Here is an 18,963-nt window from a genome sequence, read left to right on the forward strand (position 1 = left end):
ACCCTCATCCCGAAAAGTGACACACTTGCTCATGTTTACAAACCAAGAAGCGGAATCATCCTAAGAGACTCCTAAACCAACAAGTAATAATAATAATAATATAATAATAATATAATAATAGATAGCATTTGTATAGCGCATATCCCCGCTCAACAGCAGGCTCTATGCGCTTTACCCTATATTATTACTCCAGCAGACCGTAGAACACTCTGAAACATTCTCAGCTTCCCGGGAAGCATACAGTGCAAGCAGCTGATTAAGCGCTCAAACACAAACAAACTGACAAGATCTTTCGCTGTCTATAGTCGGGTACCCATTCCCACCTGGGTGAAGTGAGGAAAATTCGTGTAAAGTGCCTTTACACCCTTCCACACTTCCCAAACTACTAGAAGCTAACTCATCCCACAACAGCCCTGCACTGGTTGACTCACTCGTCTTTCCCGTCGGTGTCGGCGCCGCTGTAGTCTGTGGTCATGGACGAGTCCTTGGTGGCCAGCATCCTCTGCATGACCCGTGTGGCTCGCGACATGCTCAGCTGGAAGTCCTCCGACATCATGATCTGCTTCTTCTCCTCCTCGCTCAGCTCCGGAACTAGGGAGGGGAGTTTTAGTTTTAGTAAGAGTATTACGGCACTTGTAACACAATAAGGTCATATTAGTGCTGAAGATTAGGTGTTACAAGAGAGTAGCAAACATAAAAAAAAGGAGGAGAGATAAAAACGATAGTCGTTTCATAGGAAAGAAGGAGCAAAGCACACCAACGCACCCACCAACCACCAACTTAGTCTTTGACTACAGTCTTCTGCAATATAGGACAAGTCTACTAACGTGGGAGCCAGTGGAGAACACGAGAGGATAAGAACCAGCACAGTTTTGAGTCAAGATACAACAGTCTGGACTACTTATTTGAGCTTTACTGCACCTGCAACACAAATAGGTATAATGTAAGTGCTGAACACTAAGCTTGCAAAATGCAATTTTTCACCTTTGGCGCCGAATTTTCTTATTTGCTAAATTGAAAGCCTGATCAGGTACCCTACTTGTGTGAAAGAATCTAAGAGAAACTGAGACTAGTTTTTTAATAAATTAAAATTTTGAAAGAACACCCTTTTTAAGCTGTTATGATGACAAAGAGGGGGGCGGTGGTGGAGCGGTTAGTGCTCTCGTATCTGAAGCGGAAAGTGGAGGTCCGAGCCTCGGTTCGGACACGGATTTCTTTTCGACCCCTCCTGTCCACTAAGTGGTAATGGGTATCTGACTTCGAGTTGGGAAAGTAAAGGTAAAGTCGGAAGGTACTGGCCACCCTACCACAATATGCCGAAGGCGCCTGAAGTTGTCTCACTAACAAGGCAATCCCCAATGTCCGTATCGGATGCGGGAACAACTTTAGTTTTTATGATGACAAAAAGCCTCTTTATCTCCAAACTGCAGTGAATAAAAAAGCTTTCGGTAGATCAGAGGTGTTACTTCTAAAGTAAAAAGTACAGAGAAAAGAAGGAAGAGAGATAAGGGCAAAGGATGTTGGATAGGAAAAAAAGGAGAAAAACCACACCAGAGTACCTGCCATTCACTCACATGGGTTTTTAAAAAGAAGTTTGTGTTTATTCAAAAGTGCACATAAAACATCATTCACATCAAGGGATAGAGGGAGGGAGGGGGGTGGAGGGGGGGAAGAGAGAGAGAGAGAGAGAGAGAGAGAGAGAGAGAGAGAGAGAGAGAGAGACAGGAAAGAGAAAGCTCAAAGACAGAAAGAAAGAAAAAGACTGAGATAGGAGAGAGAAAGAGTGAGGGACGTCAAAAGAGATAAAGAGACAGAGATTTCAATAAAACAGAGACATCAAGAGATAGAGAGAGACAGAAAGATCAACCTGCACTCACTTTTGGCGGGCTCCTGTTTGGTCTCCTCCTCCGACACGGCCGGAGGCACCATCTCCACGTGTGGCATGCGGTGTGGGTGAGCGGTGTCCGCGCTCACGTCCAGCGAGTCCGTGTCGTCATCTGTGTGGTCCGCGTTGTCATAAACCAAAACTGAGATGTTAATAATTTCCCGGGGGCTGCCCAAATATTGTGTGGAAGGTGGCAGGCAACATGGAAAAAGTTTTCATCAAACAAGCAAGATAGCGTAATGACCCAAAATAGCTCACTTAATGACATACCCCCCCCCCCCCACCCCCAAAGAAGCCATACATCCTTTTTTCACAGTTTGAAAGCATGACCAATGTGAGATGGAAAATGTTTAAAATGTCCAATCCAACCTAGACCATTTAGGAGAAGGGCTGCTTCCAACTTGTCAGTCAGGGTCAGCCTTGATTGAGAGGGATATAGGAAACAATAGACAGAGGAAGATATTTGACAAAACATCTTCCCCATATAGAAACTGAACCTACGTCTTCTGCTTGCACCACAGATGCCAGTAGGAAATATTTATTTATAATAACTGAAAATAGCTGTGCCAAATAGTCCGTTAAGCCATACACCCTCTGTCCAGTAAAACGACCCACTTACAAAGTGAGAACAGCACTTTTACCTACAAAGTGTAATATCTTCATGCGTTAAAGGTAAAATCTATTTTTAACGCAATTGTAAATCTGAGTTTTGTCCATTTTATCAGTTAAGTGTTATCTCATTTACAGAAGCCGCAGCTTTTCACGACATTATCTTGTTTCAGCTTGAGGCAAGAGGCCGGAAGATAAAACAAAACTAGTAAGGATCTGAGCTAATGATCAGCATAAGGGTTGGACCCATAAAAATGACTGGAATGGGAGGAAAGACTGAGCAATGGTTAAAAAACTACTGAACACGATAATGGTCAAAAATCCCAATCCTGAAGTCAAGAAGGGCAATTGCAACCAGAAAAGAAGTAGAAGCCAAATACTCCAGGGTGCTATAAATCATCAACTGTGAATGCTCTTAGTAAATGAATGGTTTCTCAGCATCACTTTCAGAATTTTATAACTCCGAAAATTACGAAGTATAAAAGATACATTGTTGGTTTCAGAGCATAAGAAACATTTAATTAACCCTTTACATGGAGAATCTCCTTAACTCAATAACCTCCACCATACAAAACCCACTGACATTTTTTAATAAGGACTGAACTTCCTCAAATGTAAAATTTCATCAAATTTACAAGATATATTGTTGGTACCCAACAATGAAAACAGCTAGGTACATACATTGCGTTAACCGTTAACATTTTTTTTTGGTAAACTTAATAATCAACAAATTCAGGCTTCTTTACTTCAAATCAGACTTTTTAACCTCAATTATAATATAATAAATCAAATTCTGCTTGATAACATAGTGTTAACTGATACCTGTAATCCCTCCCCCTTCACCTATCCCAGGCCGCTTCAGAAATACTTCATTCTTAAAATCTGCCATGACATGAAATCAGTGCCCATCAAAAAGATAGAAACGATCCCCTTTCTCAAGGCTTTTATTGACAGAAGAAAAACTGTTACTGAACAAGTTGACTTCAAGCCTCTGTCTACACATTTCATTCATTAAATAGAGCTAGAAGGCCCTTGATCCTTGGAAATAGCCTTCAATAAAAATAAAAGCAAAGAAAAACTCAGCCCTAAAGAGAAAACGGGACTCAAACCCAGATCTTCTACATGACTATAAATTCTCTTCAACAATTCACCAGACAAGATAGTTCCAGACAGTTTAAAGACATTTAAAGACACGTTAATAGGGCCAAGTCCTGTCTCCCATTCCTTCCACTTTCTCCTACAAACTGGAATTTTACAGCTCCAATTTTGAAGAGCATAAGAAGAAAAAGCTAAAATGGGACAGTAAATTTTCTGTATACTGTGTTGTCATTGTAAGTCATAAGTACTTAAGCAGACATTAAAATGGAACACAACTTAAAATACCATCCTGGAATCAGAAACATCACGAGTCATTAGCCAATTAGGAATTAGGACTTCTTATAAGGATCATTAAACAAATTTCATGCACGATTAGACAAAAGATAATACGCATTCACATTGACATGGTCAAAGAAATCAGTAAACAATTATACATAAAATGAAATGCTGACTTTTGACGAAATAAAAACAAACAAATCAAAATGATCAAATGAGAGCAAATAAAGAAACAAGAGGAAAGAAATAAGGAGTTAAGTAGTGCCAGTGAAGGTTAGTGAGAGCTCAGAGGGCAATTGTCACGAATACGACATGTACTAATGTACCTCCTCTGTTACTGGAAATAACAAATTCAGAGACAGATTCTAACTTTATGACAAAGCATTTCTGAAAATTTCAAACTATTGATATTATACTGTCACTAGAATTGTAGCATAATTACATTAAAAGAATATTATTTAACGTTTTTTTTAAAAATCACCCCCCCCCCCCCCCCCCCCCAAAAAAAAAAAGAATTAAAGACCGGCTTGCAGGCAGCCACATTTGCAAACACTCACTCACTCACTCAGATTGTACTTAATTGTGGCTTCAGTTGTTCACACTTGATTGATAACTGCATAGCAAATAGAAACTAACAATGATCTGCAAAACTTAATTTGATACTCTTCACATAAGAACCCCCCCGCCCCCCCTTTCCCCCACTGTTTTAGCGTAAAAATATATTTCACATTATTTCTTAAAGATGAATCCTACACAAAACATGGAATTAAATCTGGATACTTTAATCTTCTCCAACAGCCTTTTGAGGACTTTAAAAAAAACAATAACTAAATCAAGAAGCATTAAAGTCCTCTAGAAACACTTTAACAAATTAACTAACCAATCAGTTTAGACTTAATAAAACAATATCCACCAATAGACAAGGTGCAAATAGCCTAAGTGCAAATTTCCCAGTAAACTCCCTTACAATCAAGCCATTGTGTATTCAAACAGCGATTCAAAGCAGCACAAACACACCAGCCAGCCAACTGACTACATCTACTTTTGCAATGACATGTCTACTAGTAGAACCATCTGCCTCATCAAGCCATGCAAACGGCAAAGTTCAACAGAGTAACAAACACACACAGCAGAAAATAAAGACTAGAAAGAGAAAGAGAACTGATTATTGAATCTGTTTCTCTTTCCCTCATAAGTTTCAATTGTAATGGGTTGAACTAGTTACGGTCATTTCAGTTTGATTTTCTAAAGTGACGAAGAGAAACTAATCAATGCATTTAATTTTCTCCGGCAATTGTATTTTGGTTATTTGTGACTCCTCTTGGCTCTCACTTCCTGTTTAAAGCTACACATATTTGCATACATTTTATCAAAACATACAACAGAAGTGACTTATAAAACAACAATTAGTTCCAACAGCAAAACTTCAAACGAACATCCTCAGACACAGTCTTTGGCCAACGCGAGACAATAATAAGCCATGAAGAGATAGCTGCACATAAATATCTATAAATAGACATGGTGTAAACATAAGGCATAACCAACTAAAGACAGCAGGTGATAGAAACCAGAACGGCGGCAAAACAACTGACATCTGCCCTGCGTCACTTTCTTCCTTTGAAACCGGTCACATGAAAATCTTAAACATGACACAGTAGTTGCTGTTGTGGTTGTAGCTGCTGTTGATACTCCAGTACCCTTCGTGCTCATGCCTTTTTGCCCAGACAAATGATGTAGACGTAGAATATCTCTACAAGCTGTCCTTTAGAGCTGTACAGGATTTTCACTATGGCTAAAATAAGAGCCAGCTATGTTTTTAAAAAAATACAAATATACAAAAGGTGACTTCTTGGTTCAGATATGATATCAGCAGTGCGAAAATATGTCAGAATCCGAGATGTGCAGAAAGGAATAAACAAAATTGAAATAGTATGTGTACAAGCCTTGTTACGGACACTTGTCGATTTTGAAAAACCATTTTATCTCCCCACAGAGAAAAAAAAAATTAATTGCATGTAACGTAAGGAAAGTTTTTCAGTCCTAACACACTGTCTTTATAAATGCACCATCTTGCACTGTTAGAAAAAAAAATTAACAAAACGAAAAAGAAAAAAACAACAAACAGAATTAAAGAAAGAAAAATAGGACTCAAGTTATGTCATTCGGAGCAGGGACATTTGCATGAAGAGAGGTACATTCATACTGAGCTCATGCAAGCAGAGTCAAACCAGCAAACACCAAAGAGCAGTGAGTCTCTGAACATTGAAAGAAGCTGACCTACTCTAGATTGAGCCAAGACAAGCACATTATCACAATAAAGGCCTTTTAGTGCAGGGGAAAAAACAGACATAGGGAAACAAAAGAACTAAGATCTGCTTGTGGCACCCTCCAACTGTTGACCTATTAAAACTGCACTAAAATTTATTTGCTTTTTTAACTTACGAAATAATGAAGGTAATTTTAAAGTCCAGATTCAAGATCCGTAAATCCTAAAGTACTTTCAGTCTGTGTTTTGTTGGAGCAGAATGAACATTTCTATATTTCGTATAAAGTCTTCCATTATATATCCTAAGGCTCCTTTAAAATAGTGGCCCAAGAATTCAAAAATATGTTTTTAAAATCCCATTGGCTTCCATCTTTATTAAAGGCTTCAACAGTATTTTTCTTAAACATATAAAAATACTGCATCTACTAAAGACAAAATATTTAATCCAGGTAGGTGCGGTCATCCAGACTCCTATCTTTATCAGGTGCCAGGACTCCCATGAAATTCTTACGGCTTAAGACATGCCAGCTTCAGAATGAAATCATACATGTTTCAGCTCACATCATATATGACCTACTAAAACTTCTCATCTGTATGTGTACCACTTGACACCAACATTTTCTTTTACTAAGAACAAGTAGACATATCTTCAGGGTTGCCAGTGGCAGACAACCATTCCCAGGCGCTACAAGAGAGTACAAATAAAGACTTTCTTGGTTTTTGTCCATTGTGTCCGCATGCATGACCAGAGGGCAGAATACAATAGGTGAACAATAAGGGAGTGCACAGAGAACTCATTGCTAGCTACAATAACACTGTAGAAATTTACTTCAATCATCAAGACAATTATTGAAAAAATAATACAACTTTGTTGACCGACAAAGGTTTATTTCCCCCCCTTCTGAAAATATTTCTTTCCTCTTTTCTCTTTCCACTTTTCCAAATACCAGAGGCCTTAGAGTGGGAGTCTGTAATTTCTAAAGTGCTAATGTTAGATTAGGCGATGAAAATGTTATTTGTGGGCTGCTCTAACCCGGCCTGTCAGTTTCCGTACCTAATTCAAACACTGACCTATTCCTAATACCATAAATTCGACCTTTATATCTGATCCAAGCCTTAAAAAGTAACTTTTGCTCGGTACAACATACATTGAAGTCTTATAAATGCCTTCGATCTTCTTCCCATTTTGCCATCTTGTCACTCCCCCTGCTGACTGTTTCTCCTGAGTCCCGAAAGAAAATTTTCCATTTTCATTTCTTTAAAAAGGCCTCACTTACTCCCAGTACAAAAGAGATCTGACTTTTTTTCAACCTAATACAGCTATTTGCTGCTGTACTTCTTTTCAACATTACATATGCAGAAGAAAGTTTGATTAAAAAAACGCCAAACATGACTTAACAGTTTTCATAAAATACTTTTGTAATATTTAAAAAAGTGAATTTTCGAAAAGACGAGTGAGACGGTGAAAGATGATTTAAAAAACAAACAAACAACAAACCCGTAAATCTCTGAACAGTCTGCTGAGCTAGCACAGCGTACAATATAGACAACAAAGCAAGCAAGAATCACGACAGCCAAGTCATCATCATCTCAGACCAACTTCAAAGTCCAGTGAAATATTTCGTCTTGAATAAAGAAATAAGAAAACGAACCAAAAACAAAACCAAAACAAAGAAGAAATTATCAAAGCAGCAAGGACCAAAACACAAACTAATGACTAAAAGAGTAATTGAGATTGAGATACAAAGTGTGTGGTGGGGAACGGGCAGAAGAGGAGGATTTAAAAAAAAAAAAAAAAAAAAAAACCACAACAAAGCGACCATTCACCATACCTTCGTCCATATCATCAAAAAACTCATCGTCCCACTCCAAATGGGGGTGAATGAACTTAGGGGAGCCGTGGCCTAGACCCGAGCCAAAGAGAGGGGAGCCAGAGGAGGAAACATGGCGGTGAGAGTCAGTCAGTGAACGGTGACCAGTCATGGGGGAGGGGGCCACACGCCACTAACTAGCATTTATAAGGCACTGCACACACCTCTCACAAAAAAAAAAAGAAGCCTGACCAATCCACCCACCAAAACACATTTACTCTCATTCGATTTAAATTTCCTTACCGCAGTCACAAAACACATTAACCTTTATTTTGCATGCATTTTTTAAAAACCCAATTTTCAAAACACATTAATATTTATTTTATAAATAGTCCGAACTAATTCCATGGCAATTGTAGTTTGACAGCATTACTACTATATTTGTACATACATAAACACCAGAAACCTCAGAGACAATTCATATTTCCTATTTTCAATTTTGACTACCAAGCTACACTTCACACTTACATCTATAGGAATTTGATACCATGAAAATAAGCACAGAAAAACTACTCATTTTACAAATCCTTTAAAAATGCTATCCATTTTTTAAAATTCTAAAATTCCAAACCCAAATTGTGCATTGTCCAAATAAATAATTTGCTGAAATCCAGCATGAACAAAGAAACAACAAATCCTATCTCTGATTTTGACAAACAACACCAAATGTTGACTTCCTGGATATACATAGGACAAATCTGATGTGGGGGCATGCTCAGGTTCTGATAACAGTTTACAAGTACCCATTTTGAACTCCTAAAAATAAATCTACCAGTACCAACAAAGTCTCTTTGTCATCGTACAATATAGAAGTCAGACCTGCCAAACCCATCATGGACGGAATGTCAAAGAAAAAAAATACATTTGGAAAATAATTGAAATTTCAGTGGGAAAAAAGCAAAAATGATCTGAGAACAGTGAACTTCCCGCTTGAATGTACAGTGACATTTCAAAGTTCCCTGTGAATATTCCATTAAGCCGACTGTTTTCCGCCCAAACCATGATGAACAAATGAAAAATATACATAAAAAGACAAAAACGAAAATTTGTGTGTGTTTTTGGGTGGGCTCACAAGAAACGAGACAGAAAAAGAAATAAGAGCTTTAGACAAAGCATATATAGGGTTGAACTGAGAAGAGTCTTGGGGGGGAAAAAAGGATCTGAATTTATTGTGATTGTGGCCATTTGGCAGGTCTGCATGTAAACATTTCCGACTTTTGACTTTCAAATACTGGACAGGGAAATCGGGAAAACTTGTAATACCCATTCCTAGCTCAAACGTCAACTTCTCCCCCCCCCCCCCTTATATTTTGAAAGTTACCACAGGGTCATAGATCAAAGACCACCTTTTAATACCAAATGCACCGTCAAAGGTCACCCCCCAAAGGTATTTCAATGTCAAAGGTCGACCAGAGCCCGAACAAATTCAAAGGTGAATTCCCTTTAGTTTAGAGAACTGTTAGAATAAGAAAAAGTGTCAACCTCCTTTTAGTTCTCAGAGCTATTTTGAGTCGAGTCAACCTCTCTAGGTTCTGAGAGCTATTTCAAGGTGAAAGGCCAACAACCCCCGGCTCCACCTACCAATAACTGACACACCGTGACGAGGACTGCTCGCGCCAGACGTGGACAGATAGTCCGAAAGGTCATCTAGAGAAGCACACACAAAATAAAGACACCCTCTTAGTAGTGACAGCAACGGATGTAGAAAAGAGTAACCGTCAACTTTGTAATTCCTCCCTCTTTTTCTGAGAGCACGAAACAATAGTAATTGCACATTTCTTTGTATCAAAATTCTGGTCAAAAGTTGCAGCCCAGTACAGGTATACCTTCAACCCACAGCTATTGTTCCAGTAACAAACTATATTTCAACCTCTTTTCTTTTCACTTAAATTTGTTCTCATTTAACAGGAAAAAATTATTACCTATGACATAAAAAAAACAACAACAATCAAACTACTGTTATTTTTTACTCTCCAAAACTTAGTTCTTTGCTGAAAAGTCTTTCGCAATTTATGATTTTATGTTCCATTTTTTAAAAACAGATAAAACTGAGTTTTTGAGTTCTGTACTACATTTTTCAATAAGAGAACACTATATGATCATACAAAGCAAACATTATAACAAAAAAGCAAATGCTGAATAAGTGTCTGCTTCTACTGAGAACAATGTCGCGTCTTTTCGTCAATGGGATGCAGCAATGATGATTTTTTTATATACAGCCAAAAAAACAAAACAAAAAAACTCAGCTGTGAGAAAGAAGGCAACCCATCTATTTCTAGCTCTCTAGTTCACAAACGACAGCGCACAGACAGGAGCTCCTTGAAGGCCAACCAAAAACACAACTAACAACGACAAGTGCAGCAGAGAATTTCACACATCGCGAGCACACGCACACACACAAACACAACACAAGAAATAGCGCAGTAAAACATCTAAGGTGAGTAGATTGTTGGTGATCATAAAATTGTACAAGAAAACAAGCGAGATGGAACAAAAATAAAAACCGAAAATCCAACAAAAAGGAAGAAAAGAATAAACCACTAGGTGTGCATCATTTACATCAACCTAAGAATAAAAAAAAGATACCAAAGATGTATAGTTGCAGCTTTAACTTGTTTTCGTTTTCCTACTTATTTTCACTTTGCATCCTATTTCTGAAAACCACCAACCCCCCCACCCCCCCCCCCCCCAACTTCAAAATAATTTTTTTTCCTAAGCCAAAGACACTGCGCAGTGCACATGTACAGGTAATTTTCTAGTAAACATTATCCGAGCAAGATGGTGCATTTATACAGAAAAAAAGAGACACATATATTCTCTGGTGTAAACAACATGGCTTAAGACATAAATAATCTGTGGGGTACACTGTTCCTGATCACTACACAAGATAAAAAGAAAAGAACAAACAATTTTTACGAAAGTTGAACTATGTTTTGCTGTGTTCAATGAAATAATAAAACCCTAAATCATTCAGCATTTCCAAGACGGCACTGAAACCACAAAAATCTTGCAATGACATGACATCTAATGCAAAAAAGATATTAACAACATCCAAAAACCACAAGACTCAAATGAAAAACCAAATTTTGTCAAAAGGAGCAAATAAAACGTAGCCCACAAGACAGAAAATGCCAGCTGGACACAGGAACACCCCCAGAGTGCAAGAAATGAGATGTCCCCCACAGAGCAAAGCACCAACTTACCGTAATAATCCCAGGGACCGCGGCCTTTAGGGTAAGAGTGCATGAACAGAATAACAAAACGTTATGCAGCAAACAAACATTCCACACAGAACTAAATAAACTGATCTTAAGAACTCCAGCAAAATGACAAAAGTATAATATATATCTGGAAACTGAAACCACACTTGCAGTGCTACTGGCTCTTTCCAGGATTAGCTGGAAAAACTCAATTAAAAAGAAAATACAAATTAAAAAACTGTGCACTACAAATAATAATAATTTAGAAAAAATAATGGGTAGGAAATTGCATTCATACTTAAGTAACAGCAAAGAGAACGACAATAAATATGTTTGTACTCTGCAAATAGCAAGACTTTAAAATAAAATCTCTATAAAACTGGAAGACCAGCACATGCGACTTATCTCTTTCCAGAATAAATACACGCCAGGTACAAATCCATCCCCTTTTCCTAAAAACTATCAAGGAAGGAACCAAAACACTGATGCATGAGAAAGCAACCACAGAAGCAATTTAGTGAGCAAAAGGAGGGGAAAAATGTTATGCCCCTCATCTTAAAACGAACTAACACATACAGTCTTTGATTTTTTAAAACAAATCAGTCTTCAGTAAGGAACCCCACTTGTTCTTGAAAGTTTTTAACTGTGATTATTGATTACTTTTCCTTTTGCATTTTTAATTTTCATGTAGAGGCTTGTCTACAACCTGAAACCAGGTGACAGTTTTAAATTAGCAAGGACTACACTGAAAGAAAACTTAACGATAAAGTAGCACTGTACTCAACATTTATCGTAATATCATCCCAATTGAAAGTCGTTGAACCAAAACTTTACAAACTGAAAATGTTGTCTTGTCTAAGGGTCAACACATTTATCCTTTATTTCTTTGAAAACACAACACAACAGACACTTAAGAAAAATATTATAAAACCAAGTGACAAACAACACTGAAATCGTTTTGGTTTTTTTTTGAGTCAACGGAAAAAGACCCTCCGTTCTCAACGACACATACTCATATCAAGATTTCAATACCTCGCAAAGACAGAGAGGGAATCCACTTTTAGAAAACCTGCTATAACCCAACATGCACTACGCTAGGTGGGTGGGGAGGGAGGGGGTGGGGGGGCTCCCACAGGGTAGGTGGGGAGGGAGGGGGAGGGGGTGGGGGACTCCCACAGGGTGGGTGAGGAGGGAGGGGGAGGGGGTGGGGGACTCCCACAGGGCAAGTGGTGAGACAACACAGGTCATACTTCCAGCAATACCAACAGGACTTAGCCAAAGGCGTGGTAGCAACCTGCAGGCACAACACATCTTGTCCTTGGTTTCAATGCTATTGTTCACCCTGTAACATTGGTCTTTTCTTAAGATAAATGATCTGCTTCAGTTTAAAATTGATCATTTTCCCTCCATAAAAACAAGATTAAGTTGTTTTAAATGGCTGTACCCTGTAAGTTCTGGAGCTACCCCCCCCCCCTCCAAATTTGCTTTCAAACAAAAATATGCACTGAATAACTCAAATTTATTGGATTGTGACCCTCATCCCATCACACCAATTGATCTATATGTCTCTTCTTCTACATCTTTCTTCTCTCTAATCCTCCATCTATTTCATGTTAATATTTGTCAAATTTACAGAGAAATACAGTCGAACCCATTCTAGAAGTCACTTATCATAGAAAATTACTTGTACAAATGACCACTTCCCACTGCATTTTTTTCTACATTACAAACACACAGGTTGTTCAGTGCAGAGAAAAAGCAAGTAGGACAGATAGAAACAACAGAGTGACCATGAAGAGACGGAGCCACCCTCTGGCCCCACCAGCCATAAACCATCCACGACATGCAGCAAGCATTGTGACTTCATGAATTCAGACAAAAAGACAGCTGTGGCAAAAATGACGATTTCTGACCAAATGTAAAATGTGAGGATGATTCAACAAAGAAGTGTAGACCCACAACTGACAACCGTCCAGCAACCACTGAAAATCAAGGAGTCCATCCCCTCTCCAATAAGTACATGAAGCAAACTTTTGAGAAAGGCAGAACAGAGAGGGAGTCAAAGACGTGCGGAAAGCAGAAAGTGGGGGAGGTGGGGTCTGAGGGAAGCAGTGCTACAACTAATATGTGGCAATGCGTTCAATCAGTTATTAAAACTGTGCAACCAAAAGATGTTTTCCCTATTTACAACTTTTAAAGGGCCATTAGAGACAAACAGAAAGTGTAATCAATTAAACCAGTGCTGCATAAAGAAACACAAATATACATTGACACAGAACGCTTCCTGAAGAATCAAAAAATAAAAGTCAAAAAACAAATATTTATACTCATGCAACAATACACAAATGAGAAATAAATTTTCCAGAATAAGAGCAATATCAAGGCCTCCCCCCCCCCCCCTGAAATTTTGGAATTTAGGTTGAGCGTACTGTAAATTGAACATTAACAAACTCATTGTAAAAGCATACTTCAAAACCGTGACGGAAATACAAGTACAGCTTTTAAAAAGCTTACTTTATTCCTGACATTCAAAAGGTGATTAAAATACCTATGTCTGAATAGTTTTGTTAAAGCTGAGCTGCAACAACACATGTTAAAAAGTAAAGGGTAAAAATTATACATTCTAAAACATAAATGAATAACGAAAGACATTGATAAAAAAAATTAACTGAAAAGGGAACCCAAGAAAGCAAAATAAACACAATGATGAGACAAGGAGCCAGGGCAGCACAGCATGAACACAAACATGATGTTGTAATGAGCAAAGTCTAAGTCAGTATAGGTGAGTGAGAGAGAGAGAACGAGAGAGTGTGTGAGAATTGTGGACAGGTTAAGGTGTATACACACAATGTCACTTGTCAAAGTCAAGGGTCCTGTCTGGATGTCGTGCAACAACAAACCTTACAGGGAGCCTCAAAGAAAAGTCACACCGAACTTATTGGCTAATTCACTATGGACTAAAAACCTAAAATTAATTTGCTAAAAACTCTCGGGAGGTAAATAGATGGAGAATTTCGAAGTAAAATTACTGGGAATTACGGAATGATTTCAGAAGGAGCTCCAAACTACATTTACAGATATCTTTAAAGCGAAGTTACATTGAATTTCAAAGTAAATTCACTTCAGACTATAGAAGATAATTGTCACGACGCAGAAAATCAGGCGCTTATCAATTTTTTGGCATATGGAATTATTGGTATCACCTTAAAGCTTGTTCATTTACCTTGATTTTGATTTTTTTAAAATACCCATCTATCTTAAGTAAGAGTACAGATATTTACGATGGAAGGAGGTGGGGAAGCCTGGTTTCAGAATTAAAATCAGCAAGAAAATAGCCGCCACAGTTTGTTGATCTCTATAGCCTAAGAGTCTTTGGAAATCGTAAATTTACATTTTCGGTGCCTAAGTTCAACATTTTTCAGTAAAATCCACAAAAAAATGTGTCTTTAATTAGACATTACAAGTGTTGAGCCAAAAAATAACTTTGATTAAAATGGCAAAACAGGCCAAAAAATGCAGATTTCTTTCATTTCATTAATTTGACCAGCGCCTGATTTTACCATGATGCCTCACAATTGTCTCGTAAACAAATCTGTACCAGGTGACTTCATGGCATGCAAATGGAACCTCCTGACTATGACAAAGTCACATTGTTTACACACAACACTGCTGGTTGAAGATTTAACTGATAAGTTTTATTCCCAAGAGGAGCAACAGAAAAGACATTATGACCAGAGTGCTAACTTAGTGCATGAACCGGCAAAACCCTTTATCTCCGACAACATTCGCTGTTCTTCATACACAACTCTTCAGCAGCAGACATAGTATCCTGATTGACTGTTTCAACTTCCACTTCCTTTCAACTCTAAAATTAAAATCGAAAGAATTATGAACCTTTAACTCTAAACAGAAAGGGAGGAGAGCCTTGTCAACTGTGTTAACAACGTAGGACTAGGCAAGGTAACAAACTCAGCCCCCTACACCAAAGTCCAAGGCTAAACTGAGCTAACAGCAGCCCTATAAATATACTATTGCGAACAGGTAACTATATATCTACAAGGATTTTCTATATCAAAATGAGAAATATCTCAAACAGGAGTGAATATTTTAAAATTTTCTGTTTGGCTTCTTTCTAAACATCATGGCAGCAGAGAAAGAAATCATAAAAATGCATGGGTAACAAAAGAACTCATATTTACACACCAACCTGTACATTGAAGTACACAAATAGAAATGCTCGATGACTGTATATTCCAGAAATTGCAAATTGTAACGAGGAAGCCTATCTCAGTAGTAGAGAAAGAGGTGATGATACATGTAACATAACGTTCCCTTGTGACATTCACAGATATTTACACATTGCCACAACTACTGCAGGAGCTGATGCACTTCATTAACTTCAAAAAAAAAAAAAAAAAGGAAAAGAAAAAATACACGTAAAAACATGCTAGGCCTCGGAGATACTCACTTCCGTGAGAATGAGACCGCCTTCTTCGCCCTGGATGCCGGATAAACACATACAAGATCACAAACAAGTGCAGATAATGGACAGACAGAGGGGATGAAGAGGGGGGGGGTGCCAACTACATCTGTGAATATTTCCAGAAGTAACTGAAGGCTGCTGCAGCCTAAAATATATTCATGAGACAGAGGGCATTCTAGGTGTTTGTTTATACATATTGAGTGAAAGAGAGGTATACCAATGGCACGGAATGTGTGTGTGTGTGTGTGTGTGTGTGTGTGTGTGTGTTTGTGCGAGTGAGAGTGTGAGTGTGTCTGTGGGCTTGTCTGTATGTCTGCATGTGCGAGTGTTTACCTCAGAGTGTTCATATGTGCAGCAAACATGTGGGAATGTCACCAAGATATGATTTTCACATTCCTGTAAGTATTCTCAAACAAACGTTTTCAACTGCGAGGACTGCTGGCTTTTCAGGTCTATTCTAAATGTCATGTGTTGACCACCATAAAACCTGATCTTATTCTAATATCACTCAAGAAAGTAGACAGAAATAACATGTAAAACATTAAAAGTGAGCGCTAAAACTAAAAGGGACACCTATTTCTCAAACCAGGGAAAATTCCAAACAAAGTGGCACCGCAAAGAAAAGCATGTTCACACAACTCACAGCCTGGTGATCTAAAGTGGACTAAAAATCTCAAACCTTTTAAGTAGTAAAAACGGTTCACAAACAGATGTAAAGACCTCCCTCCCCCCACCCAAAAACAAACAACAGCTCAATCAATGTATCAAACACACAGAGTGTGCTTCACTGTGACCCACAGGAGAAGCAGTGGTAGTGATAAATCTACTAATTAAATATGTAAACATATCAATATTTTTTTAATTGGGCTGAAGAGTTTCAGGAGCAATTTCCCCTCTCAAAACTAACAGCATGATTCCCTGCTGACACACATTTACAGCATTCACTAAGAATTGCACATGATAAACTAAAATGTTTTGTTTTTGGGAAAACCCTCTAAATTTTTAGAGATTTTCGATTACAAAAATTCAATCTCACCATGAGAAAAGAATAGCAAAGACAGAACAAAAGTAGAGCCGTCACCACATGACTTGAAAGGGGAACAAAAAGTAAATTATAATTTCTCATGAAACAGTAAACCCAAATTTTAGAGAACACAATGATTCTAAAAGAAGGTCAAAAGTAGCACTTTCTTCCTTTAATCTAGCCAGTCAGTAGCTTATGCACACTATTCACACGCAAAAACACAGAGAAAAAAAGCACTGGCTCAAAGTTTTTCGCAGCGCTCATTTCATCATGAAACCAGTGATCACTCTCACGTAAGTTTGATTAGTAATCATGAGGTAGCCATCGCAACAGCAAGAGAACAATAAACAGATAAGAGAACATAAAAAAAACACAAACTGACAGCCAATGTGAGAACTAGTACAAGACATTGTCTCAAGTTCTAAGTGTGAGTATTGTCAGTCCTAGGTTCAAACAAAGCCAGATGAGGTGGGCAAGAAACCATGACCATGATGGAGACAATGATGCGGACATCCACACAGCACTTACCATCCTTGTCTATAGGCTCCGGGTTGATGGTCTGCGTTTCCTTGCTATACGACACATTCTCCCGAGGGGGGATGCTTGTCTCGTTCACTTTCACAACACTCAGTTGCACTTTTTGTCTTCGAGGACTGTTCCGAATGACAAAAATAAACAAACGTTTCGGTGAGAAAGGACAATTTCACTTTTAACGGGTGCACGAATAGCTCTGGTATCATGCTGACCTCATGTAAGCTTGACTTTCATTAACCCTTAAAACTCTGAGTTAATTTCTATCACATCTCCCTAGAATCCTTAATTAAAATAGGGATTACTAGAAAAAATTAGGTTATTTCACTGTTTTATTTACTGTGTCTTTAATTGTTGTCAGATTTTAATGAAATTTGATTATGTTATGTTATGTTATGAAAGCACAGTCAGGAAAAAAGGGGGAAAAGTTAAAACACTGCTTTTAGGACCAACTCAATGAGTAAAGTCTTGTGTGTGACCCCTGACTACAGTCAAAGTATCATTAGACCCAGCCGTAGATCTAGCCTCTGGCAGCTCCAGTGGTGATCCCCTGCCACTTCCACGATCATCTAAATCATCCTCGATGTTATGCTAAACATTGCAATCGTTTTCAACAGTCATATCTATTGATATATATAGGACTGGGAATCATCATCGGGGTCTGGTTCAGGATCATAAATGTCAAAATATTGTGGCCTGATAGCGAAAAGTCACTCACTAAAAAAAAAAAACTTGCAAAAACTCAGACCTTTTGGCGTAGAACTGCTCTTATGACCTTATCGATACTTTCTGCTTGTGACAGTCATCTGGAGTTACTTCCCATGATTCTAGTATTGGGTATTAACGATAAAGTTGACCAGCGGTATAGGAAGATACGGTGTCAGAGGTTACTAGTGGTATTGGGCTATTGGGATTTAAGGGTTAAAATCATTTCAGTAAAAATTTTAGCAGGCAGCGTAACATTCAATATAGAAAGAGATGATACATTTTGATTGAAGGTTAATTCAACAAGAAACCCAAACTGAATCATTTTCATACATCACTCGCCTCCTCCAAAATATCTATCAATCAACGCATTTTTACTAACAATTCTAGATCAAAACTTCTCCACAGTACGATATGTCTAGACAACAAAAAAACCTCACCTGGCATGAGTAACTGTCTGCACAACTGCCTCTCCAGCACCCTGGGTGGCAGATACAGCCTGACCTGCAGGGGCTGCCTGTGGTGGAGTATCTGAGGGACAGTCACCATCAGTAAGTAAGTTACAATAGCAGGCACTGTTTTTGTTGGGTTTTTTAGTAAGGTTTTATGGCCCTCACAACTGCATAAAAGGTCATATATGAGCGCCAAGGGGTGGATGTCAACAGAGAAATCCAAAATGGGGAATCGGGCTTACTCTCCTCACCTCTCTAGCCTAAACAGCACAAAGTCTGCTTCCACTATCAAGGCATCCCGGAAATAGCAGTTCACAAGAGTGTGACAAACATACAAAAGAAGTAGAGGAAAAATGACAATAGCAAGGATGAGGACAGAAAAAGGAGCAGTTCCCCCTATGTTGTTCTGGCACAGTATGAGAATGACATTGATAAATCAGCCCATTTACAATTCTATCATGCATATAAGAGCATTCTTTGGGAATGGCCTAAAGACACCTCAGTCAGTAGCACTTCCCTGGTGGGGGGAAGGCATTGTTTCATCACAATAGATGACAAAATTT

The 18,963-nt window shown here is 38.3% G+C and overlaps 1 protein-coding gene across 11 annotated transcripts in view; it reads right to left on the reverse strand.

Annotated features, from left to right (window-relative positions):
* Nucleotides 1–18,963, reverse strand: part of LOC101850266 (cytoplasmic dynein 1 intermediate chain 2) — a 39,168-nt gene that overhangs the window by 13,972 nt on the left and 6,233 nt on the right. The window contains exons 3-10 of one of the 11 annotated variants that reach the window (XM_013085641.2): nt 18,389–18,479; nt 17,241–17,365; nt 15,674–15,703; nt 11,209–11,232; nt 9,587–9,652; nt 7,967–8,038; nt 1,878–2,027; nt 432–591 (exon numbers count right to left, since the gene is read on the reverse strand). In XM_013085641.2, coding sequence (XP_012941095.1) covers nt 432–591; nt 1,878–2,027; nt 7,967–8,038; nt 9,587–9,652; nt 11,209–11,232; nt 15,674–15,703; nt 17,241–17,365; nt 18,389–18,479 — 718 coding nt within the window. The remainder of the gene's footprint in view (nt 1–431; nt 592–1,877; nt 2,028–7,966; nt 8,039–9,586; nt 9,653–11,208; nt 11,233–15,673; nt 15,704–17,240; nt 17,366–18,388; nt 18,480–18,963) is intronic. The other 10 variants (XM_013085642.2, XM_005103858.3, XM_013085644.2 and 7 more) reach the window with 10 other exon arrangements.

The sequence above is a fragment of the Aplysia californica genome, unplaced genomic scaffold (genome assembly GCF_000002075.1).
Source record: "Aplysia californica isolate F4 #8 unplaced genomic scaffold, AplCal3.0 scaffold00393, whole genome shotgun sequence".
Taxonomy (NCBI): domain Eukaryota; kingdom Metazoa; phylum Mollusca; class Gastropoda; order Aplysiida; family Aplysiidae; genus Aplysia; species Aplysia californica.